Here is a 26,222-nt window from a genome sequence, read left to right on the forward strand (position 1 = left end):
CAAGAATTTCTTAGTATGAATCAGTACGGATATGTAACAACATCAAGCTGAAATTTCAAAATCGGACGCAAGTCCATTGCTCCAAGGAGGCACATACAAAATTAATACAGAGAAAAATCATTAATGCAATAAAGAACCTGGTGAATTATTTAAGGTTCTCAGGAATTTGGGGCCGAATCTGCCAGTCTCCCGGACCTCTCCACCCCAACCTTTTTCAGGAAGAGAAATTGGATCTTTCACAAAACCCGTCTTGCAAAACCTCTTAGTGTGAAAATATAGACTGAATCCAGTCTGACCATTTATTTCCATCTCATACATGCATGTGAGAGAAAAATCTAAAATGCCTTTTATCCACATTGATCAAATCTTTTTTTTTCCAACATCTTTGTCAAATAAGCACAGAGTAATGAAATGAAACCTGTGTTTACTGGGAATAAGCAACTATGTTGTCATAAGGCAAATAAATGAAAAGGCCTGTAGAGGCTCCACTACTTATTATAAGCAGATTAGTTCCCATTGAGCCCATCCTACTTTTATGTAGGCAATCGTGGAAGTGTGAAAATGAAAAAGCAAAAAAAGTTGAATATTACCTCTTGGTCAAGATCAGGGAATTACAATAAAGACATTTAAGAGACAGAATTCCATAAGATGTGATACCATTTCACATACTGTTTTTAGCATGAACATACCATGTCCCTTGATTATCAGAAGACAACTCCAAATGATAGCTCAGAAGATATATCAGAATGTTTATTTTGAACAAAGAACAGTAAAGAAATAAATAAAATCCTTAGTGAAGCATTTTTACAGGATTCAAAGAAACCTTAGAAATGTGTCAAATACTTCGGCAAACTAGTATTCCGTTGAGAGAATACAAAAGAATGTCTTGTGTTCATGAAAGAATACATATTATTCTGCACCACATATTCCGTTTGTGTCATAATACTGTGGTCTATTAACAATGCACTTCATCAACGTCAGTAAAGCATGAAAAAAGTAATACATACACAAGCAGACAATATCCAAATGTCTGGAGTTTCATTTACCCATTGCATCCATCTCAGAACTAATAATGTTGCATAATGGAAATACATTCATGGCTTATATGGCTGGTAATATTACAGTAAAAGAACACAGCAGTAGCATTAAAATGAAAAGTCAAAGCTTTCCAACAGTACGCTAAATATTTTATTTTAAAATCTGTAACTTACATTGGCACTTTGTTATGTACTAAGAAGTATTTTTATACTTCACAAAGGTCAAAATGTAAACAGAGTAAACATGAGACATCATTGTCCACATTCTCGACTCGTGTTTCATCAGCAACAGTATTTTCCTTATACAGGCATCCCTTGCTTTACAAACTCCTTTTATCTGAAATGTTCGTATAACAGCTCTTTCGATACCTAATTTTTGATGCTCAGAACAATTCAAAAATAGTATATAATGCAAGTTATCTGAAGCGTGTTCAAAAAAAATTAGTCATCTTGTGTAAGTGAAACAGAAGTATGGTGATGTACTGCGGTTGACATGTCTGCACCCACATCTTTCCATTTGTTGGTGCAGTAGGAATGTGTGCTGCTTTAAGAGAGGGGAGGAGTGTATGAATTTTGGGAAGTGTGTGAAATTCAACAGCAGTATCTGTCGAACACGTAGGGCACTGTATAACTGAATGATTGGGTACGTTTGCGTATTTTGGCAGCATTGCACAGTTTAAGAAAGTTGTTCACAGTAAACACAATATCTTCAATGGATCCTTGCTTGGTTTATTACCCATCCTGTAGAGAACTGAGCAGTTAAAAAAGAAAAGTGGGAATTACTCCGAAGCAGTATGTTTGTGTATATGTGTTTTATAATATGCTGAAATTATGGTAATATTTGGGAAATATTGTTGGTGGTTTCCAGGCTGGCTGGGAACGCGTTATTATTTTCCTCATTTAAAGTAATGGGAAATAGGGTTTCGTTATCCAAATTTTTGATATCCGCACCATTTTCAAGAACAGATTAATTTTGTAAATGGAGGGATGGCTGTATTTGAAAAGCAATGGAATTTGCTCAGTTATTAAAAACACATCACTAGGTATACTTACTGATGGATGGCTTGTAAGAACTTTCTTTGGTGTTTCCTCACTTTGGCGTGGTCCATCTTTCTCACTAACTTTGTGTTCTTGTAGATCAGCCACGTCTCCCTGAGTACATTAGCAGCCGTGTTTTTCACCTGGAATGTAAAGAACAGCATCTCCAAATGTGCAAATGGTACGGCGGTCTATTAAAAAGAGCACAACGCATAACAAAAGCGCTTTATTACGGAACGCGTTTTCTTCCTCACAGAGAAACGGTTCAAAGCACCTTTCCAGTAGGGGACATGAATCAGACAAGGGATGGCATATCTTCAGTTGCTCATGATGTTGCCTTTCCGTGCATCCCTGGCTCAAAAAAATATAAAGCATCTCACAGAGTGCAGATTGCTGCTGTGCTGTTGGGCTTACTGGCCGATCATGCCAATTACGTGTATAAATCATAGGTGAATTAATATCCATGTACAACAAGTACAATGCAAACATCAAGTCATTGAGATACAAATGGTACAGTACTTTACTGTAAACTATACCGTATGGTAAGGGCTATTCAACTTCAGTCCTTCAGGGCTGAATCTATCATCTTCTCCCAGCCCTCCTCCAACCACTTAAAGCTCAGAAAAAGTGTTGGGTTCAGTCCAGGCAGTAATTTTGAATCAGGTGTTGCTGCCTGCGTGGAATAAAAACGTTGTGGACGGCTCGGGCCTCCAGTAAATGGTATTTCACACACCTCGTTCACGGATCGCTCCCTTTGCTAGCTAGTCTGGTCTAAGCTTTAGTTCATTCTCTTTTTTTGGTTTTATAAGACATCTGCTGGCTTCTCCGTTGAAGTGTCAAGGGAATCGATTTAGTCTTTCTTGCCCGAGGTCCAGTCCTCCACTTTGATGTTCTAGAGAAATTTTGTTTTGCCTGTGAGGGCTGATGTTTTGCTCTGATTTTCACTGCATTACACTCGCCTTGCCAGCGCAGACCATGTGGCAATCCACAGAGCCATTTTAATCAGGATTAAACGGAAACCTTGGTCAAAAAATAGAAGAAAGAATTTTCTGTACTGCCGGTCATTCAAGGGGCCTACTATAGTGGGGACAGAGGTTTCCAGACCAGAAATCATCAGGTTCTCTGGACTTGAGCAGACAGTCAGCCAAACCACATATTAAGCTCATCGAAGTTCACCACAGTCCACAAAGGGGTACCTGGTAGTGTACAAGGACAGCAGGTAGCATAGTGGGTAGAGCTATTGCCTTCGGATCCAAAGGTTGTGGGTTTGATCCCCATCTCTGGCTGTAATACTCTTGAGCAAGGTACTTACCCTAAATTGCTCCAGTAAAATTACCCTGCTGTATAAATGAGGAAGTAATTATAAGCTTGTAGTAACCTTAACATTGTAAGTTGCCTTATAGAAAAGCATCAGCTAAAGGCATATGGTAAATATACCTGTGGAGGTCATCAGCTCTGAACCCCTCTGTATTAAATTATGGCTTAAACTTGAGAAGTATTGTGGTGTGCAGCGCCAGGGGTTTGAATGGGGTGAAGAAGGCTGCAGAGGCAGCGTTCATCACAAAGGGTTTTTTGAACACCGGCACCAGGGAAGGAGGGGGAAATGCTCTCAGTCTGAGGACCCCATTTCCATCAGGACCTGCGCCTACAGCCAGCCTTCCCAACCTGCTTAGCACCCCTAGGCTCTCTCCCCGCAGACACAGTCACCCCATTATTTTCCCCCTAAGTGCCCTCAGTGGTTACACACGCTATTTACAAGTTACCCACAATGCAACTATTTACAGAAAAATCTTCCCACCTAAATACCAGTAACGTAGGTCGTTACAGTATCTTCCGGATAAAAAAAAATTTTCATGGACCGACAAAAGCAATTGAAATTTCTCAATCACTTTGGTTGATCACGTTTCAAAGCGTACATGTCCAAGATAATAAAAAGAAAGTCCCATGTGTTCTGGAGACTGGCAGACAAAGAACGGTATTAATATTTCACTTAACCTCCAAAAAAAAAAAAAAAGACACCACTTTGAGGTTTCCATAAAAAAGGCCCCCTGTTGTAGAACCGGCTTCATCAAAACACCAAGCTCGAAATAAAATAGGAGCCACACCTCAGTGTTCCAACACACCTGCAGGTATCATTTCAGTTATAAAGTACTATTTTATTTATGAGTTATCAGCATTTTTGAAACAAGTGATCCACTTTAGCTTTAGTGCTATGCAGTGCATCAAAGATCTGTGGGAAAAAAATGCAAATGCAATGCTTGAATGCAAAGAGACATTTGGCACATCCAAAGGGAAACATCTCATGCATAAAGAATAAAGGAGAAGTTTGTTTGCAGCATTTCCATTCCACCAAGCACATCTGAACAGTGTTCCGCCAACACAATCAAACAGAAATCTTCTGTATAATAAAAAAAAAAAAAAGAAAAAAAAAAAAAGAGGTAACTTACTCTTTTGGTCAGCTGTGTGTCCATCATGAAGTTGTGTACGTGTTTTTCGGCTTTGGTTAGTTCCAATTTCTTCGCGACTACAGCGACCACTAAAGCAGTGCATCCAGCCCCCTGAAACAAAGTAAATTTAAAAAAAAAAAAAAAAAAAGAAAAAAAATTAAATTACAGAAAAGTGTTTCATGGCAGATGAATAAATACAACTCACTGAAAAATAGGGTAACCTCGTAACTTTCTCAAATGTGAAAAGCCGTGCCAAAATGTTTATATTATATATATAAAATTTATTGTGGTAAATTTATCATTATTATTTATTCATGGTAAACGCACAAATATATAATTGTCCTTTTTTTAGCTAATGTAAAATATCTTCTACTGGTGCATTTACCATGAATTCCTGCCTCTGGGCTCACATTGCTGAAAAGCACATAACTCATGGCTTCTTTTAACCCTAACAGTTACCTTTTTGTGGTCAACAGGTCACTGGTTCTGACAAAGGACAGTTCACTGGGGCAGCAGGTGCCACACCAGTTGTCACACCAGTTGTCACCTTGCAGTTGGAAGACCAACATTAAAATCCCATCCCCTGCTGTAGCAGCCTTGAACAAGGTACTTACCCTGAAATACTCCAGTAAAAATGATCCAGCTCTATAAATGGGTGAATCATTGTAAGCAGCTTAATATACAAACCAAAAAACTGTAGGTGACTTTGGTGAAAAGCATCATCTAAAATTATGAACAACACAGTAGTGCATGCAATTTCATACATAAAGGATGTAAAGTGGTTTATGGATTCATTTATTAGGTGTCCATTAGTGCCCCGAGCGGTCCGGCGTCCATCAGGGTCCACGCAGTAGATGGACCAAAGTTCCCGGTGCAGTGCGAGTACGTGAAGCCCATACGTCTTAAAGCTCCACGGTAATGGGATCAGCTTTCAGTGCCACGCTGGCTTCTTCACTGTGCACTCATTAGTGTCGCTGCTGCTTTCATTCCTCTGCTTTCAACTCTGGACAGCAAAAAGGCTGCATATTTTAACTGTAATATGTGCTTTTTTTAAAACTCAAAGCCCTTTTTAGAAAGAAAAAAAAACTGGGTAAACTAATTAAAGTACCCATGCTTTAATCACCAATATTGATTTAATAGACATTACAAAACAAGGCAGATTCCAAGGTGGCTGGTGAGGTGCCAGCAGGCAGGGGAACTGACAGTGCAGAATTGGGACCACGGTGATATCACCGCACAGATGTTGCAGATGTGGTGAAGCGAAGCGCTCAGGAGGGCGTTGATGAAACCGGGACATGCAGTGCAGGACATCAGCAAGTCAGCGACACTGAACAAAGTCATGGCTTTTTACTCATGCAGCACCAATAGAGCTGTACATAATACAATAGTCCTGCTACTAAATACACACTTGTATCAAATGGCAACCTTTACAGAAGCTGGTTGGGGTTGCGGGGTGGCACAGCGAGTAGCACTGCTGTCTTGACCCCCGCTTAGTCGGTGTGGAGTTTGCATGTTCTTCCCATGTTTGTGTGGGTTTCCTCCGGGTGCTCTGGTTCCCTCCCACAGTCCAAAGACACGCTGTTCATGTTCATCCGTAGTGTGCGAGTGACAGTGTGTGTGTGTGTTTTCCACTGATGTATGGATGAGTGACCCAGTGTAAGTAGTGTATCTAGCAGTGTAAGTCACCACGGTGAATAAGGCGTGCGGGCTCATAACGCTACATAGAGTTCGTTGGAAGTTGCTTTGGAGAAAAGTGTCTGCTAAATAAATACATGTAAATGTAAGCTGTTTAAGGCCAGTGCAGCTTCTGGAACGTGAACGTGAAACATTGTCACTACCTGTCTACACTGCCAACCACATGGCTACTGCTTTTCACCATTACTCTGTGTACTGGTATCTTCACTGATGTCCCAGGACAACCAGCCCTCATGTATCTGGGTTCCACACAATGAAAAACCCTTATAAATACTTAAAATGCCCTTGGCTCAGACAATGGGACAGCTGGTAGCATAGCGGTTAGCGCTGCTGCCTTTGCACACAAAGGTTGCAGGTTTGAATCCCAACAAGCTGTAGTGCCCATAAGAAAGGTACTTACCCTAAATTACCCAGCTGTATAAAAGGATAAATACTTAGAAAAGCTTAATGTATTATGGGTTTATTACTATTCCTAGACATTTAGGAAGAGAGATTCGCACTTGATGTCTCAAACCCAAAAGGTTTTTGCCCCTCAGCGGTGTCAGTTTGGCAAAATCTAGTGTATTAAACTCTAAATTATTAGAAGTAATGTATGGAAATAAATTGGAAAAAAGCAATTGCCCTGTACAAGTGTCTGAATGGGGGTGTTTGGACTGCTCTGTTTAAATACAGGCACTGGATGGAGACGGTTATTCCGTCAAGCATTTTATTATAACATGTTTGGAACACTTTTGACCCAATTGTGTACTCTTAGAAAGTTAGCCTTGGAAACTTTTTCTCCCCCCTCTATCACGAGCCATAGACAGTTTATTTTCTCTTACTTAATGTATTCTGAACCCACCTCCCCCGCCCAACACACACACTTTTTCTGAACTGTCTACTGTGGCAGTTAATAGTAACATTTCTATTTTATCTTTTGAAAAAAGCACCACGCAAAAATAAACCTTCCCACCCTTGGGCTTTGAGGAGAAAGTGGCATTTCCACATAAATCCATGCCATGGTTTTGAGCTCCCCAATTTACAAAAATTTCTGCAAGGGAGTCAAATTTGTACCTTAAGCTCCATCTGTTACAGATCTTTTTGTCCAAATCACATTGTTTTTTTATTTTTTTTTTTTTAAATTTAATTTATAATCTAGAACCAGGGGTGTGGTGGCGCAGTGGGTTGGACCACAGTCCTGTTCTCCGGTGGGTCTGGGGTTCGAGTCCCGCTTGGGGTGCCTTGCGACGGACCGGCGTCCCGTCCTGGGTGTGTCCCCTCCCCCTCCGGCCTTACGCCCTGTGTTGCCGGGTAGGCTCCGGTTCCCCGTGACCCCGTATGGGACAAGCGGTTCTGAAAATGTGTGTGTGTGTGTGTATAATCTAGAACCCATTATACAAAAAATTTGTGTCCTCAGGAACACATTATAGCTGTGACCTTAAGCAAGGGTGTTTAAAAAAATAAAAAAAAGAAAAAAGTAAAGTACAGGTGAGCAAACATTTACCACGTGAGAATCCTGTACACTCGGAAACACACCTCCGAGTTCGTGTGCATTACGCAGGCATAAAATGGTCGGCACCTGCAGCCTCGCTGACCGGAACAGTCTTTAGTCCTTGGCTCTAATGCGTTTACCCCGGTGTTCAGAGTAACAGCTGCAGGGTTACACAGCACCCTAATTATGAACTATCCGCCACTCCGGTGTTCTGACACAGATAATTAGAGCGGTCGCTCCATTAGGCAGAGTTCACCGACCTTCCACTGTATTCCCTCCCGACTCGTGAGCACCTGTATGGAAAGCGTTTTTCCGGCACCCCGCGCGTGGATGCGCTCTGGAGCTGCCACATCAATTAAAACAGGCCGCGGCTCCACGGCTGCGTGAGCCCGCGCTGAATCTACTCAATCAACGTCGCCACCTTCTACGGTCATAAATCCCCATTTAAAAAGTTTAAAATTCACTCAAGAGCTTCTCTGGTTGGATTTCATTTAAAGGAAATGTATTGAAACGGCTTTTTAATGTGGTTTCAATACGCTTCCCTACATGCAATACTGTAAAGTCATCACAATGTAAGTCTATGAACCAAAGACCCTTATCTATGGGGGGGGGGGGGGGGGGGGGGTTCATGAGCAGATTGTAGCACGGTGATTAGAGCCGCTGTCTTTGGGCCCAGAAGTCGCAGGTTCGAGTCTCACTTCCAGCTGTAGTGCCCTTGAACAAGGTACTTACCCATTTATACAGCTGGGTAGTTTCACAAGAGCAATTTTTACGGTAAATAATTGTAAGTATCTTAAGATTGTAAGTTGCTTTGGAGAAAAGTGTCAGCTAAATGAAGTAAATGTATGGTACTCACAATTTTGCCTTGTAATGCCTTAATAGGAAGCGCTGTAATTGCATTAAATCAATGTACTCCATTTTTCAGGTGGTGAACTGATGGTCTGACCACTTTTTCAAAAGAAAAATTCCTGCATCCGTTGCCCTAGGAGCTCAGGAGGAGAATGTGTAGCTGATAGGGCCAGTTTCACAGCAACAAGCTGCAAACACAAAATTTGGAAGAGGGGAAAAAAAAAAAAAAACCTAACAGCAGGAGCAAAAAAAAAAGAAAAAGAAAAAGGATGATCAGCCTTGTGGGTAAAAATGATTGTTTGAAAACAACCATTGCGTTTGTCTGGCATTGTGGAAATTTGAATTCACAGTAAAATGTCAGTGATTCTGCTGCTTATATGCATACACAGATAAATAAAGAAAAATTATATACAGTATATAATACACACACACACACACACACACACACACACACACACACATTCAATAACACCAGTTGGTTCTGCCCTGGTTTCCTTCTCCGCAGCCATCAGGCCAACATGTGGAGCTCCAAGGACATCAGAGTCCACAAATGGAAACACCAGGTCGTGTCCGACGCCGGCAGCCAACGAGCCACACCGGAGAGGGTCTGAGTCGGTGCTCAAGTGAAACTTCTAGAAATCCACTTATGAGAAGTTCAAAGGATTTATGTTTCCTCTTTTGGCCCATTTTCCCTGCACTAGTTTTTAAAGGATTCTGCTATGTCCACTTGCTTGGGGCAAAAGGCAAATTCCTTCTCTGCTAAACAAATACTGAACAGAATTAAAATTTATTCAATTAGCTGAGACTTTTCTCCAAATAGACTAACAATGTTAAGCTACTTACAATTATTTACCCATTTATACAGCTGGGTAATTTCACTGGAGCCATTTTTCGGGCAAGTACCTTAGTCGAGGGTACTACATTTACATTTATTCATTTAACTGACGCTTTTCTCCAAATTGACTTAAAATCTTATCTATTTACAATTATTATTTACTACACCTGGAGGTGGGATTCAAACCCGCAACCTCGGGATCCAAAGGCAGCAGCTCTAACCACTACGTTATCAGCTGCCCCAGAAAATGTGTAAAATGCAGAACGGCAGCGTTATTGTGCAAGGATATGAATTAATAGGGTTTACACCGAGTTCTCGCTCTTCAACTTGTAACATAAAATGACGTGGTCATACGTTGTAAATCTCTAGAACCTTCCCATCACGTCTGCGAGCCGCTTTATTGAAAGTAAAAGCGGTACGAGGACGGCCTTCCCGCGTAATAACTTTCCTGGCAGTTTAACGGCTGCTACTCACCATAATACCCGTCAAGAGGCAGACTCCTTTTCCGCAATACGTGTTAGGCACCATGTCCCCGTATCCAATGGTGAGAAAAGTGATTGAAATCAACCACATGGCCCCAAGGAAGTTGCTGGTTATATCCATGTTGTCATGGTATCTGAAACATTCAGAACAGAAAAACGACGTCAGATGTGAAAGATGGGCAGCTCCTTTGGCTTTGTGCTCATAGTCGTCCGTGATGTCATATTAGAGCTGTTAAAAAATAAATAAATACACACACACACACATTTTCAGAACCGCTTGTCCCATACGGGGTCACGGGGGAACCGGAGCCTACCCGGTAACACAGGGCGTAAGGCCGGAGGGGGAGGGGACACACCCAGGACGGGACGCCAGTCCGTCGCAAGGCACCCCAAGCGGGACTCGAACCCCAGACCCACCGGACAGCAGGACCGTGGTCCAACCCACTGCGCCACCGCACCCCCCTAATAAATAAATAAATAAATAAATAAATAATAAATCAGATCATCACAGGAAGAGGGGACCAGACTTCTTTCTCTTCAGCCAGCGAATCAATGAAGCTCCTCCACTACAATGGTGCTGGAGAGCAGCCAAACATCAGAAGAAGGAAAACTTCATTGCTGGGGGTCGGACGCCTTGCTCATGTTTCATTTTAACATCAGATCAAATCTCTACACCTCATTTAAGGGGTCTGTAAGCAGCATAGCGAAGAAAATCATTCTCAAAAAATGTTACACTTTTTAGATCTACCGTTTAACATTTTTCGTTAATGATGCTAAAATAAAGTGTACTTAGGAGAGCACTCACAACTGTTCGTTGCAATATGAAATTCAAATGCGAAATGTAGCCGCAAATGCGTTTTGGGCACAGGTCTTCATCAGCGTGTACGGATTTTAACGAAACGTGAATCGACAAACGCACAATGTCACGTGACAAGGAAAGTCATTGGACGGTGTACATGAAGGCATCTGATTGGACAAAGGACAGCCAACGTCCACCAATAGCTGCAGGCGAAATGCATCTGTGGTTAAATTTCATTTTGCAATAAATCAGGAGCGAGTGCTGTACCAAGTACTCTTTAGTTCAGTATTTCCACAGTATTTCCAGAGGATCCAGCAACCGTGGCAGTAATATTTCCTTGGCAGTTGCAGCGAGTACATATTTTACTAAGTTCATTGCTTAATAATGCAGCGCATTTCTACCCATCAATATTAGAATGAATAGAGAATTTGCCAAAAGTTATTTGCTTAAAACCTTTTAGAGGCTAACTATGAATGCCAACTTACGTATGTGTCAAAATGGAAAGGGATCAGTGTAATATTAATGTAAGTTCCTGTTGTCCTTAACTTATAAGTACCTGACACTTTTCTCCAAAGCAACTTATAATGTTAATTCCCTACAATTATTTACCCATTTAAACCGCTGGGTAATTTTACTAGAGCATTTTAGAGTAAGTACCTTGCTCAAGGGTACTACAGCTGAAGGTGGGATTCAAACCTGTGTCCCTTGTATCCTAAGGCAGCGGCTCTAAACACTACTCTACTAGCTGCCCGTTACCAACTTATCTCAGCTACTCAACTAGATAATGTATTAAGTTAAATAAACTCATTCTAGGCACACAAAATTTGTATCATCTTTGATGTTTCAGTGATCAGAGCAGGTTGCGTTGGCCGGTCAACGTACCTCTCGCATGCTCGAACCGTCCAAGCAGCAATTATCCAAAGGGAGATGGTGAACACTAGCAGGACAGTCCCCGGACATATGGTCATAAGTGTCTTCATGACGAAACGCGTGTTGAAGTTGATCTTGTTGAGGGCGCCGATGCTCCTGGAGGAGGCGTCGGTGAACAGCTTGCTGTGCAGCAGCATGACCCGGGCGATGAGGTAGAGCCGCAGGAACATGGGGATGGACAGGATGATGTCCACGTCGGCGTCCGTCTTGGAGGGCGTGTAGGAGAAGGCCAGCCGTGCCGTCCACGTGAAGGTGTAGTTGCCCGGGATGGGGTGGATGGCACACACCAGGATCTCCAGGCAGATGAAGAACATCCTCTCCGAGGTCATGGCTATTCTCCAGTCATCAGCTGCGTTGTCCACCATGAACAGCTTGGAGATGAAGGAAATAGGATGCGTTACTTCAAACTCACCGGACATCACCAAGCTCCAAGCGCGGTGCGAAACGAGACCGGAAACAATTATTTTGTATTTTTTTCCATTATTTCAATTGTTTCATTTTGAGACCTTGTAACCTCGGTCTCAACAACCTTTTTATTTGAGTTATACCCTTTCGCCTTCTCCTCAAGCTACTTAAATACACTTATTTTTAAGTGCTGACTTATTTTTCCCAATATGTGTGTGCGTGTTTGATTTTACGCTCTGGGATGAGCTGTTGGGCTTCTGAGCTTCAGAAACAAAACTTGCTAATAGCTGAGAGATGAAAGAAAACAAAAAAATTTTAAAAATGTAATTTTCCCATCCAATGAAAAGAGGTGCTCCGACAACTTTTCGCCACCGTCGTGAAAAAGACAAAGGGTTCAACTTTCGACAGGTCACTTTAACACATCACGGCTCGAGTCCTTCCCGAAGGAGGGCATTTGCAGGGCCAGGAAGAGGAGAGCCCCACGGAGTGGGGGAATCCGAAAAGACGAAAATCGATGACAGCGCAAAGTCGAGACAGCGGATGTGAGGGCGGCGTCAAGATTTTCCTAGGAAAGCAGCGTGGAAACCGTCCATTCGGGTTCCGTGCCACAGTGCCATTCCAGAGCCCCAACCCTGCAGCGGCACTCGCCGTTTTTACGTGATTTCTGCTGCCTCTTGCTCTTACTGCAACGTGACATCGGGCTCTTCCTGACTAATTCATGGACCCGAGAGGAACACCGTCACATCTTCAGCTATCATGTTGCATCACAGAAAACAGCATGTCTGACAGTGGCTCATAAGCGCATGCAGTGGGTTCTCAAAGTATTCCAGGTTGGTTTGGTGGCATCAAAGGACATACTCAAACAAATCTTTGTTCTTATTCTGTTAACAGTCAAATGTAATGGTTTTCAGTGTTTCCAAACAATACTGAGCACTACTTTCCATTTTTGCTATGGTGGGACACATTTCTGGTCGAGTTTCTTGCCCACAGGAACACTGTGGTTTCAACCGTTTCACACATATTAGGGTTATTTACCTCAATAGGCATCTAAGCATTTACAGTAATAACAGGATCCAGTGATTTTTATTTATGGAACAAGAATCTACCAAAAGATTCTATTCTAGCATGAATGCTACCTTAGCCACGTGCAAAATACCATTCATATTAGCAGCATTTGTTAGTCCTACTCGATCTCAGCCCGAACATACTTTGACAAGTGTGTCCACAAGTGAGTTCACAGCCTGCTGGCCACATAGTTACATTTTTTATTTTATACACAATTACATTTCTTTGCTTAGATATGTCTAGCTATTCAGCAATACTAGATGTGCTACCTTACAATAAAATGTGGCCTACACAAAGCAGGACACACACACACACACACACACACACACACACACACACACACACACTGGTTGAAGCCGCTTGTCCCAAGCCAGAGCCTAACCCATCAACACAGGGCGCAAGGCTGGAGGGGGAGGGGACACACCCAGGATGGGACGCCAGTCCATCGCAAGGCACCCCAAGCAGGACTCGAACCCCAGACCCACCAGAGAGCAGGAGCAGGCCAAACCAGCTGCGCCACCGCACCCCCCCAAGCAGGACAAAAAATTTTTTTGTAAAAAAAAAATCAGAGCGTGTTCATTCCTCGATATTTTGTCGTTAGCTGTGAGCTGGACCTGTGGAGGTAGCTACATGGTGCGTTCTGGTCGACTGCTGTCAGCTTCAACTGATAGCACCGGCAGCGACGCCCTCTTCCCAGCGAGGAGCTCAGCCAAATGGGGAGACTTTCATTTTTTCTACTGGCAGTTTCAGGCCAGGTTGGGTGAACCTTTAAAGGATTTAAAAAAAAATATGCCTTGAGCAAAACCGAATGTTGCCCAACATTAGATCCTTCACAGCATGAGCGAAGAAAAGTGTGCTACTGTCCTTCACAGGTGGGGAACAAGGATGGCAATGTAACAGAGTGAGTTACAAAGTATGGCAATCTTACAGAGAGAGTGTGTTCCACTGATGTATGGATGAGTGACCCAGTGTAAGTAGGGTATCTAGCAGTGTAAGTCACCGCGGTGAATAAGGTGTGTGGCTAATAACACCAGATAGAGTTCATGGGGGGGTGCAGTGGGTTGGACCGCAGTCCTGCTGTCCGGTGGGTCTGGGGTTCAAGTCCCGCTTGGGGTACCTTGCGACGGACTGGCGTCCCGTCCTGGGTGTGTCCCCTTCCCCCTCCGGCCTTACGCCCTGTGTTGCCGGGTAGGCTCCGGTTCCCCGTGACCCCGTAAGGGACAAGCAGTTCTGAAAATGTGTGTGTGTGTGAGTTCATTGGAAGTTGCTTTGGAGAAAAGCGTCTGCTAAGTGAATAAATGTAAATGTCCCCACCCACTTCGTCTCTCTCCATTCGCTACTACAAGACCACTGATCATGTCCCAAGCAGACTGCTACACTCATCCACCTCTGCCCCGCTTGGTGGTTTGATGCACAAGAAGTCCAAAATCAAAAGCAACAAGGTTTTTAGCTCTGGATTCAATGTGGTGGAATGACCTCCCTCCTTCACTCAGAACTGCTGAATCCCTCTCAAGATTCAAGAAGGGTCTCAGAACTGACCTCTTTCAGTCTCACTTCTCAGTGCTCGCTAAACATGTTTTTAAAAAAAAATCTTAATATGCAGCTACTCATGTAATGTATCCTGGTCTATATACTGAAATTGACTGCGCTCGAGAATAACGCGTCTGCATCCGGCTCTCTCCTTCTGTTGGTATGATATACGTCTTGTGGCGTTCTCTGAGATGTTCACCGTTCTGGAGAAAAGCATCTGCTAAATTAACAAATGTAGATGGTAAAAGGTCAAAGGAGAAACCTAACACTCCTAGACACCTGCCATATTTACACAGCAGGGTATCACATACGCGTTTATGCATCTGTCTTCTTCGTATGGCACTAAGAAATGAGCAACCAGGCCCACGTGGGGTGGAATACTGAGCGTGAAACCCTGAGCCAAGCAGAGCACTTTCTTTTTTTCCCATGAGGCACTTCTTCACGCTCGTGGAAAGTAACGAATGAAGAGCCAACGAAGAGCTACGCGTCAAAGGTCGTCCGGTTGGCTCACGCTCTCCCTGCCGATGCGGATTTACAGCAGCCGAGCCCAACGGTGATTCCGGCGCACAAAACCTAAATCGATTTTGAGGGCAGTCGCCCAGATACGCGCAACGAGCAACAACCTAACAGCCGGAGAGGTTCGAATTCACTCCTTTGACACAACGAAGTGGAGTTTTAAGAAGTGCATTGTTCTGCCATTACCGAATAATGAAACATTAAAAACATACGACACAAGGAAAACCTGCTGGGTGGCAAAAGCAATTAGAATAATGGAGAAACTGCAACATAATACCGGAGTGCACATTACCACCATGCGGAAGAACCCCTCACCAAAGGAGTCCACTTTCATATATCAAGAAAATATGGTACTGAACGTTGAACTCCATCAAAGAGGGACCTACAACAACGTAAAAAAGTGGCAACGTATTGATTCCTTGATCCGCAGCGTCGTCCGTCACTCCGCCGAGGTGGTCTTTCTCCGGCGGCCCGCGCTCGAGGCGTCGCGCGAACGCACGAGCACCCGGTTTTGCGCAAGTTGAAACAGAGTGTGATAAATTTGAAAGATTATTTACAGCACGTTACCTCGCCTTGCTGGTTGGTTTTGGTCACCGGTTTCAAAAAAAAAAAAAAAAGCTCAATATATTTAATGGACCTCGACTCAATATTTAATCTGTGTAATGTGGCATTGGGAACATATATCTTGTCACTGTGCAAGAAATCGTTCAATCTCATTAGCAAATGAGGTTGAGAAGCTTAGCTCAATTAGAAATTAATGCAATGGTTTATTTATGATATCCAAGCTGTCGACGAAGACAGCGGTTGGCAGAGTAAATCTCATGTTATCTATTACATGGCTTTTGTCCTTTTCACGTTGCTGCCCTTGAAATAAAAGTCTTGGGCTCCTCGCTACTTCACCGTGTGCGTTATTAAATTCCATTGACAAAAAAACGGGAATCTCCATTGGCGATTCAGCCATGTTAAGGGAAGCAAACCTAAGCGTGCGGCAATTATTCAATCCCGATATTCAATATCTCTGTCCTTGAAAACCTGAGGTTGCGTGATGAAAGCACCCAGCTCGCTGGCCAGGGCAGGCTACCCAACACCTGTCAGGCACGTCAGCCGGAGAAAGCAGGGCGGCGACGCTCCGCCACCACCCCGTAACGCGCTCCCGCGGCTAAAGAATCCCAAGTCGCTCTAGTGTCCATTCGAAGGACCTCGAACGTGAGCTGCGAAATCTGGCGGAAAGCGAAGAACTGCGTGAAGTTCGATCTCCCACTGGGTGTGAAAAGACGCAACATTTGGGAAAATGCTCGAGAAAGGCTGCCAAGATAAATTTTCCAGACTTCAAATAATACATGATGACAACAAATCTTTGGAAGGAGATCTTTAAAGACCGTCCAAGACGGCAGCTGTATCACAGCAGAGCGCTGCCCGCCTAAAGAGTAATGCATGAAAGATTCATCTTCTCTAATGTCAGTAAGAAATATTGTCGTCTCCCCATGCTTGTAGCACAGAACGCTACATATCACATAAAAAATAGTCAATAATTAAGTACACTATCATATATTTACTTAGTCTTTCCAACAACCAAAAAAAAAAAAAGACCTTAATGACAATTTTTAAAAAATCTAAATTCCTATTACATTTTCATTTATTTATTTAGCACATGCTTTTCTCCAAAGTGACTTCAAAGGAACTCTGTAGCATTATCAGCCCACACACCTTATTCACCATGATGACTTACACTGCTAGATACACTACTTACACTGGGTCACTCATCCATACATCAGTGGAACACACTCACTCTGTCACTCACACACTATGGGGGAACCCAAACAGCATGTCTTTGGGGTGTGGGAGGAAACCAGAGCACCCAGAAGGCTTACACTGCTAGATATACTACTTACACTGGGTCACTCATCCATATATCAGTGGAACACACTCTCTCTGTCACTCACACCCTCTGGGTGAATCTGAGCAGCATGTCTTTGGAGTGTGGGAGGAAACCAGAGCATCCAGGTGAAACCCACACAGACACTGGGAGAACGTACAAACTCCACAAAGACTGAGCGCGGATCGAACCCATGTCCTCTCGCACCACTCAGGCGCTTTGAAACAGCAGCGCTACTGACTGTTAGAGTTCGATGTATGACATTTGACATGGGGGGGGGGGGGGGGGGGTAACTGCATCAAAATTACTGCCTAAACTTTATTATTGTACAGCATTCAAACATAAATGACAACGATATGAGATGAGTCTTCTTACTGTAGCAGCACGGACTGACATGAGTCGACTTTATGGCGCAAAGAGGACACGAGGGAGGCCAGGTCAGCACAAAAGTGAAAACGAGCACAGCAGAGCGATCCTTTCCCTTCGCCCTCCCCCTGCCTTTGCGCTCCTCCATCCTGGCAATACAGGTGCAAAGACGCAGGAAGGCAGACGATTGGCTGAGGTCCCACTCCTTCGCGAGCCAATCGGAGCCCCGCAGAAGAAGGGCCCCCGCTGACAAACTGAATGCGGGGGGGGGCCGAACCGTTCCGCGAGAGATCCTCGGGACCGCTTCCTCCGAGAGGACATTTCCGCAGCGCAACGACCTCTTGCTCGGGCTCCGGGGTAACTTGAGGATGTTCGCCGGGCAACGCGCATGAAAACAGGGAAGAACTAGACTAAATCTGACCTACATGTATTGCATGACTTTTTTTTTTCCATGATGCAGTCAGTGCTTTGGTATCAGTCAATCCCATAAATCAGCCAAATGACCAGTCATACTAACTACCACTAGTAATACTACCAGTAATATCAACTACCACTACTAGCAGTGATACCACGTACGATTACTAACACTACCGGCGATACCCCTACTAATACTACCGGCGATACCACATACCCCTACTAATACCACCGGTGTTACTATATACACCCATTAACACTACCGGTGGTCCTACATTCCTCCCACAATTGCTACCAGTGATACTACATACCCCTAATTCTACTGGTGACACTTCATACCCCATACTAATACTAGCGGTCATTCTACATATCCCTACTGATACTACTGGCGATACTACCTACGACTCTTAATACAACCGGCGATACTACCAACTACATTAGTACTACCTGTGGTACTACTACTGGTACCAGTTATAGTGTAACAGCTACCACTGCTGCTGTGATTGCACATTTACCGAAGTGAGTTTTTCTAATTAATTACAGAACTAGGTCTCAGCAATGCAGGGACAAAAAACAGCATATGGAGAAAACGCAAGGAGAAAGGCAAGTAAACACAGTACAACGGCAAAAGGTTAGAATATGTAATGGGGTGGCGATAGAGCACCGTATAAGAAGTCCTAAAAAAAAGTGGCCGAGCGTCTCAGAATTCATTAAATTATCGCACAGCTCGAACGATAACTGCTGGAAGAAAGTGACGCGCTCGAGTCGACCACATCAATGCCGACCGAAGCAATAAAATGCGTTTCCTTGGAAGATATGTACGACTCATCGTTATACATCCAGTATCTTCATTGACAAGAATAGCAAGGGAGACAAAAATAACTTTTTATTAATGACAGTTTGACTGCACTGGAAAGAACATCGTTCCACAAAGTCCGTATCCTATCACTTTCTCAGACTGAACGTAAAGTATCAGTCTAGTGTCATTCTGTGTAATTAAAGCATAAAACTGTTTTTACTTTACTTTCTGAAGGCATTCCATCCATTTCTCTTCGTTGTACTTCCACAGGTAACTCGCTAAACGCTTTTTTTCTTTATTACCAGAAATAGCACTGTTTAATTGTATTAAACAGTATACTTTTTCAAACCAGTAAACTGATCATCAGAAGTTCTTCCATAACAGCAGCTTCATTTCCATTCTTCCTCGCATTTCCTTAGTATTTGGCCGCTTTTATCTCGAAACGCTTTTATTTCCTCCCTGTGGGATGACACAAAGTACAAAACTCGCAAGACATTTTTACACCCCATTTGCATTAACCTTTGAAGAAAAGGCAACTCGGGGAATTCAATACTCATTGCTGACGGAAGCGTTCGAAAAAGTTTCAGAGTAAACCAGATTTCCGCAAGAAAAGGAAAACCTTTCGACGACCTCAGCTTACTGTAAATACTCATCGAGGCCTACGAGAAATGTATAAATGGCCAATCAATCAATTAATCAGAAAGAAGAAGAAGAAGAAAAACGGAAGTCGCCGAGGAGCGCTACGCTCTTCAACATCTATGAGTCATGCCTACAGTCCTAACCCCCTCACGGAAGGGTACCGGTGCAGCGCGGCACTGTATACCGCGGTACACGTGTCTGCTTCCGCTCAACCGAGCGCGTCGGCCCGAGAGTTGCTGCCGTGGCGACCGCATCCCACATGCTGCGCACGCCCTGCCAGCTGGCCATCAAAGGCATGCGTGCTCACCGCTCCGACGGGCGCGCATCTGCGCGCAAAACGAAGGCTCTGCGAAAAGCACCCTGCCGAGCAGTTGGGGGGGGGGGGGTAAACTATTCTCTTGGGTCTCTGGGCTTGAAACGCAGCTCAGTGCAGAGACAGCCTGTTTGCCAAGGTACCGCTAAGCCACCCAAGAGGTGGCTCTAACTGGTGGGAATCACGCCGACGGCCCGGCCGTGTCGCGGTTCACAAAGCTCAGTCCGGACCATTTCGAAGTTTAGGGTGAATCGGTAGGAATTATACCGACCGCGAGCCCATCCCTAATTTGACACGGCTCAGTTCACGTCCGCTCAACGTGGAGACGGGAACGCTTCGGGGTCCTGCCAATCTCAGCTCCAGCAGCTCGGATCCGATCCTTCAAAGCGGGGGCCGAACGTCAAGGATGCGTCAATCTCGCGTCAATCTCGCGTCTCGCGCGGCCAATTTCAGGTTCGTTCAGAAGGGAGGTCGCAGAAATTTAAGCCCTTTCGTGACCGCCCCCTTGTACTAATGTATTCGTAACTGGGAAGACACGCCTCTCCCTCCCCTCCAACATGATTGCAGACCTTGGGTGAAAGGAGCGGGAAGTTCATACACCTTCTGCGATCCTAGCAGAAACAGACCACAAATCCACATTTACTGTTTACAGGGTGTTAATTGCCCGCTATGGTCCAAAGCCTGCCAGCTTGAAGGCTGCCACCCCCTAAGGAGGTGGCGCTATGTCACAGATGTCAGCTGATCAAGCTGCAGTACGACCCCCTTGCAAGGTCACACGCATGGGCACCCCTCCATAAAACTCCATCCCGTCCTTTCTATAAATCCAGCCACCCTCTCACCGCACGGGTTAATCGCTTAAATACAAGTGCTTTCACAGCAAACGTGCAGCGCGAGGCTGTCCGTGGAGCAGCTGGCCCTTGGCAGCCTGGTCTCTGCAACGCCAGACTGTGTCTCAGAGGCATCTAATCTCACCCAATATTACAGCAGTTTCTGCTTGACAGTTCTGTTGTGTCCACACACACACACACACACACACACACTGCTCACCGTTATACTTTCCGAAGCGGTTTAAAGGTGCAAGTGAGTGCTCTTCGGGTTTCGGACTAGTGGCTCGGCATTTGGCGAGAATATCAGTCACCGAGGTGCGCAGGTGAACTCTGGGCACCTGCCAGCGACGCACCTCTTCAGCAGAATAAACCGTCACAGCCGAAGGGGGGTGCAGATGGAGCGTTCGCCGTTTCTTTCAGTATACGTCTGCTAGCTTTTACTCCTCCGTCACACATGCTGAGAAACTAAACAGCAGCATTTCATGCAATAATTGGATTTTTACAGATTACTAAAAAGGGAGGGAACGGACTCAACTTGAGTATAAGCCTATTGAATTCTTTGTAACGTAAGGCTGCGTCGTACCGAGAGTGCATCAGTGCACATTTGCTTTTCAAAAATTTTAGAAAAACTTACGAGAAAAAACTAAAGGGGGGTGCGGTGGCACGGCGGGTTCGACCGAGTTCCGCTCTCTGGCGGAGCTGGGGTTAGAGTCCCGCTTGGGGTGCCTTGCGATGGACTGGTGTCCCATCCCGGGTGCGTCCCCTCCCCCTCCGGCCTTATGCCCCGTGTTGCCGGGTTAGGCTCCGGTTTGGCGCGACCCCACGAGCGGTTTCATACAGTGTGTGTGTGTGTGTGTGTGTGGGAGGAAAAAAGAAAAAAAAAAAAAAAAAAAAAAAAAACTAGAAGAAAGCAGTGCATCCGTCAATGAGAACTGACCCAATCTTTGAAGACACACAAAAACATTAGGGTTTGCGACACGTGCATAACAACTTGTTAGGTATCGGAGAGATCAAAAACACTTGGAGTCATAAAAAATTAATACAGGGGAAAGTAGGCTTTCTTGAACCCTGTCCATGTCACATCACCGGTCTGGGATAAAAATAGAAGTTAACAACAGAGTGCTGAAAAACACTTACCTGTATCTCCCTTGCATGGTATATGATGATCAGACCCAGGAGAATGATTGTAGAAAGGCTGATCAGGCATTTGAGAGCCAGTGAATACAGAGATTCCTGCACAAAACAGAATAACACAGATGTTAATCTGATTGAATGATGTAATATCATGTTAACAGATAGTTTAGACTGTAGACACATTTTATGTGTCGCTTAGAATGACTGCCATAGCATAGCCGGCCTGAAAAATGACACCAGTACCTGACAGCAAGAAAAGCAACAGTCAGCACTATAACATTTCAAGGGATAAACGGAGAACGTACTTGTATTAGTAATAACAACAAGAATAATAAAATTGGCATTTAGGTAAGTAAGTGGCGATTCTACCGGCGACTGACTTTCACGTTCATGTTTTTTAAATTTCAGCGCATGTCATGTTCGCGTGCACATTTCCAAACTTTGGGAAAATCACTCAAACAACAACCGCAGTCGGGGATTCCTCCACTGACTGAGTCTGTCGCCCGAAGCTGCGAGCTCTCGCCGCGCGCCGTCCCAGGGATTCCCCGGCATGACGTGTGGGGCTCGCGCTCTCTCCGCGCGCCTGCCTGGGGGCTCGGCGGCTCGCGGCGGGGAGGGAAGCGCGCGCACACACAGCCTGGCCGGCCGCCGGGGTGTCGCGAACGCACCTTTCCGTAGGCGCCCCAGGACAGCTCCGTCTCTATGACCATGACAACGATGCCGAACATGCCGAAGATGAGCGCGTAGTCGCTCAGGCGTTTGCGCTTCTCGAACAAAGCTCTCCGGTGGCCCAGCTTCTGCCCGATATTCTGGTTCTTCTTTTTGCCGGACTTCGTTCCGCCTCCGCCTCCCCCGCCGCCGCCGCCGCCGCCGCCGCCGCTGCATCCCGCCGGCGCCGCTCCGTCGCCGGACGTGTAAGGCACGAGCCCGCTGGAGTTGCGCTCCGCCGGCTTGGAGACCACGACGTCCGCCGCGTCCGCGCTCGAGCCGGGCTGCAGCGGCTGGGACTCCGAGTCGAACTCGTGCATGTTCCTGCGGGACGAGCTCAGGGTGCCCAGCGGCCGCATCACGCCGCCGTTGTACCTGCAGCTGCTCATGGCCGGTTCGGTGAACGCGTGGCTTCCTGCGCGGCTGCGGCTGCTGCTCGGGCTGTGCTGCTGCCGACCGTGGGGACCGTGTCTGGAGAAACTACCATGACTGGAAGGCGTGAACTCCCCGCCGCTGAGCCTGCAGCCTCGCCTTGAAGAGGAAGACACGGACGGCGGTCCTGTTCTCTTTCGCGCCGGGGCTCCGGCTACTACGGCTGGTGAGTTGCGGACAATGACATGGTTTTTACCGGCGTCGCAGGTGCAGTTACTGCAGGTGCAGCACTGCTCGGTCTGCGCGAGGAACCGGCCCTCCGGGCCGCAGCAGGGCTCGTACTTGTAGTGCTGGAAGTGCTGCTCGTGGAAGAAGTCGTACTGCAGCGGCAGCGGGGTTCCCATGTCAGGGATGTTAAAGCCGCAGGAGGAGCGGGCTGCGCGCCCGGACTAACGCGTTCTGGTAGGTCCGGGCGCGTCCACATGGGGCAAGGAAAGACCCATTTCGGCTCCGGTAGAATTCCAGCGCTTAATCCGATTGGTCGTCGGACCCAAAACAACTGGCTTGACGTCACCCGCAGTGGAAAGGCTGCGAATATTCGGCCATTGGAATGAGGGAAGCGATACGGCTCTTTTGGAGACTATTCTGTTTCCAGCAGCAGGAATTATCCGGCCGGGGGGAGGGGGGTCGGGAGCGAGAGGAAACTGCCCTCGGTGTTAAATTATTAAACTTTGTTCCTTAATTCAAATGTCCGCTATTGTGTTGAAACGGAGACACATAAGATAAGTCTAATTATTAGACTCAGACTGTGCCGCAGTTTGATTTTGAATTCCTACACAAAAAGTTGCAGGTGGACTGACTGACCAGCAGTCCCGTGTCCAACACAACAGTGTGGCACTTAGACTCTTCATGTCGTTTTTCCGCACGTTGAGTCTAACTTTATACCTGTAAAATCTTAGGACAAACAGACAAAATTATATGAGGGTTTTTTTTTTTCTTTTTTGCTTATTTCGACTATTCGGGGCATGTTCTTTGCCTGAAACTTTAGGACTGTCTCGGATCATGTCTCCTAGTGCGCGATGGTCCAACTTCGCACAAATCATCATGTCCCATCACCGATCACGCTGGAATGTGCCACAATCTGCCGGCCACGGACTTGAGCGGCAATTTTTCATTTTAACCTTTAAGTTGCGCCAACGCATTCAAGACATTTGATTGTGTCAGAATGCCCTGAACTACCTGAGCTGTACCATCATGGTTGTGACCGGGAGAGATGCGTACCCGCAGTGTCATTCACACCTGGTGACACAAGGTGACACTGATGATGGGTAACTGTCCAGCACTAATCAAAACTAACTGTAGTTTATTATTATTATTATTATTATTATTATATCCGTCCTTGATAACGCTCAAGAAAGCACTTCCATTGTCTTTTAAAGGTGATCACGGCTCCTTTACCATACGCGCAACTAAATCTTAAAATAAAAGGCATGATGATTACAAGCTAGGGGTTTTTTAGAGCGCGTCTGATTTGAACAACCCTTTTTTTTTTAAAAAAAAAAAAAAAAAAAAAAAAAAGCCATTCAAAATGCAAAGTCGTTTAATTTGTCTGCTTATTTATTTATGCACAGTTATTTCCACACACCGAGCCAGTAAAAGTACTCGGGGCTCCGCAGTGTGTACGTACCGCAGTCGCAACGCGCCACTTGAGGAGATGAAAATGAAAACACGCGTCGTCAGCACTATCGCGGGGGGGGGGGTAGCCTTTGTTATAGCCGCGGCTCGCGCCGGGTTGCCTTCCTCGTGAGAAAGAAGGACAAATCGCGGATGCGCATCATGATTACAAACAAGGGAGGGACAATCACAGGGAAACGTGTTAATCGTGAACATGACGGGATCGGTAATAATAATAATAATAATAAGAATAATATTAAATAATAATAAATACAAGGCTACGCGGATTTGAATGCGTGCGCTGTGCTGCTCCTCCCTGGGACTCAGTTTTGCTACATTCTCGCAGTCGCCACGCGGACGCGATCCCCACGCAGGACCGTCCCTTTCCCCTTCCTCGCGTGTGGCTCGGAGCCACTGCGCTCACGTGACACGCGCGTGTCTTCGCGAACAAGTCCGGACGTGAAAAGATTCTTAGGTCAACAGGGAGTTGGGATTGAGGACAACTGCGAAACTCCTGATGATTCTCTTCAATTATTTACTCACCCCCCCCCCTTTTTTTTTTTTTTTTTTTTTTTAAACATTTTACCCACCAGCTGGAGGGATCCTGTTCTGGACACGTTTCTCAACCTCCGTCCTGATGGCGGATTAAATTCAGTTCTGTCCTGGTCCAGAGCTTCTCAGGTTCTCCTACTTGGGGCACCGTCTGGCCCAGTGAGGTGCTGTCTGTCAGTGCCCTGGGGGACACGGCAGCTCTGGTCCACCTGAGACATGTCTCCAGGGTGTTCCCTTTACCTCATCTGTCACAGGATGCATTTCTTGACTCTGTTAAACTGCAGCAGATCAGAGGTACTAAGAGCCCAAATGGGTTCTCTTGACATTTATTCATTTAGGTGATGCTTTTCTCCAAAGCAACTTAGAGTATTAGGTTACAATTATTCACCCATTTATACAGCTGGGTAATTTTACTGGAGTAATTTAGGGTAAGGACTTTGGCCAAGGGTACTAGAGCCAGAGGTGGGGATTGCATCTGTGACCTTTGGATCCAAAGGCAGTAGCTCTAACCACTACACTACCAGCTGTCCCCTCTTTCACACCCTGCCAGGTGTTGGGCAGGTAAAGCTAAGTTCTGTCCGGTCAGATGACAGTCACAGTGAGCACCTGCATGGTTTTCATGGTAAGGGGCGGGTATGGACCTCGTTTACCGTACCCTTCTACAGTGAATGTCTTTGGGTTGCAAGCATGGGGAGAACATGCACACTCCACACACACACTGAGCCGGATTCGAACCCACACCTGAACAGGAGGCCCAGACACTGTGAGGCCCCACAGCGGCATTACAGGTATTAGAGACACCAAAAATTGAGCCTGGGGGTGGGGGCATTAGGTTTACTTGGACAATGAAGGGGGCACACTTATGGATCTATAGTGCTGTATTCCTTTTTTTTTAACATGCATAGCAGTTCAATAAATTCACAAATTAGACAATAAAAACCTTCCTCAGTTACACAAGTCTGCGTGTGAGAAGGAATTGTTGTCCAGGCAGAGAAAAAGTCGGTATTAGGTGCTCCGGCGACGGGGCTATTTGCATATTGTGGGATTGATTGCTGGTGCTGACCCAGTCAGGACTGGACTCTGGAATAAACTATTAATTGAACAGTTTATTTTAAGAACTGTGCTCCAGATGCAGTGAAGGTAAGGGTGGTTGTGTACTCTCTCGCTTACATTTTGTGGACTGGAAAAACAATATTATGTGATGTGATTGGGGGGTGCAGTGGCGCAGTGGGTTGGACCGGGTCCTGCTCCCTGGTGGGTCTGGGGTTCGAGTCCCGCTTGGGGTGCCTTGCGGCGGACTGGCGTCCCGTCCTGGGTGTGTCCCCTCCCCCTCCGGCCTTCCGCCCTGTGTTACCGGGTAGGCTCCGGTTCCCCGCAACCCCATATGGGACAAGCGGTTCAGAAAATGTGTGTGTGTGTGTGTGTGTGATGTGATTGTTACTCCTTCTG

At 45.5% G+C, this 26,222-nt stretch overlaps 1 protein-coding gene across 3 annotated transcripts in view; it reads right to left on the reverse strand.

The window, feature by feature from the left end:
• Positions 1-23,008, reverse strand: part of kcnn2 (potassium calcium-activated channel subfamily N member 2) — a 32,851-nt gene extending 9,843 nt beyond the window's left edge. For 2 of the 3 annotated variants that reach the window (XM_029252980.1, XM_029252981.1), the window contains exons 1-6: positions 22,136-23,008; positions 21,471-21,566; positions 11,536-11,954; positions 9,847-9,988; positions 4,523-4,633; positions 2,091-2,218 (exon numbers count right to left, since the gene is read on the reverse strand). In XM_029252980.1, the coding sequence (XP_029108813.1) occupies positions 2,091-2,218; positions 4,523-4,633; positions 9,847-9,988; positions 11,536-11,954; positions 21,471-21,566; positions 22,136-22,951 (1,712 nt within the window). In that variant the 5' untranslated portion in view covers positions 22,952-23,008. Of the gene's footprint in view, positions 1-1,489; positions 1,789-2,090; positions 2,219-4,522; positions 4,634-9,846; positions 9,989-11,535; positions 11,955-21,470; positions 21,567-22,135 lie in introns of those variants that run through there. The other variant, XM_029252982.1, reaches the window with a different exon arrangement.
• Positions 23,009-26,222: the final 3,214 nt, after the last annotated feature.

The sequence above is a fragment of the Scleropages formosus genome, chromosome 6 (genome assembly GCF_900964775.1).
Source record: "Scleropages formosus chromosome 6, fSclFor1.1, whole genome shotgun sequence".
NCBI lineage: Eukaryota > Metazoa > Chordata > Actinopteri > Osteoglossiformes > Osteoglossidae > Scleropages > Scleropages formosus.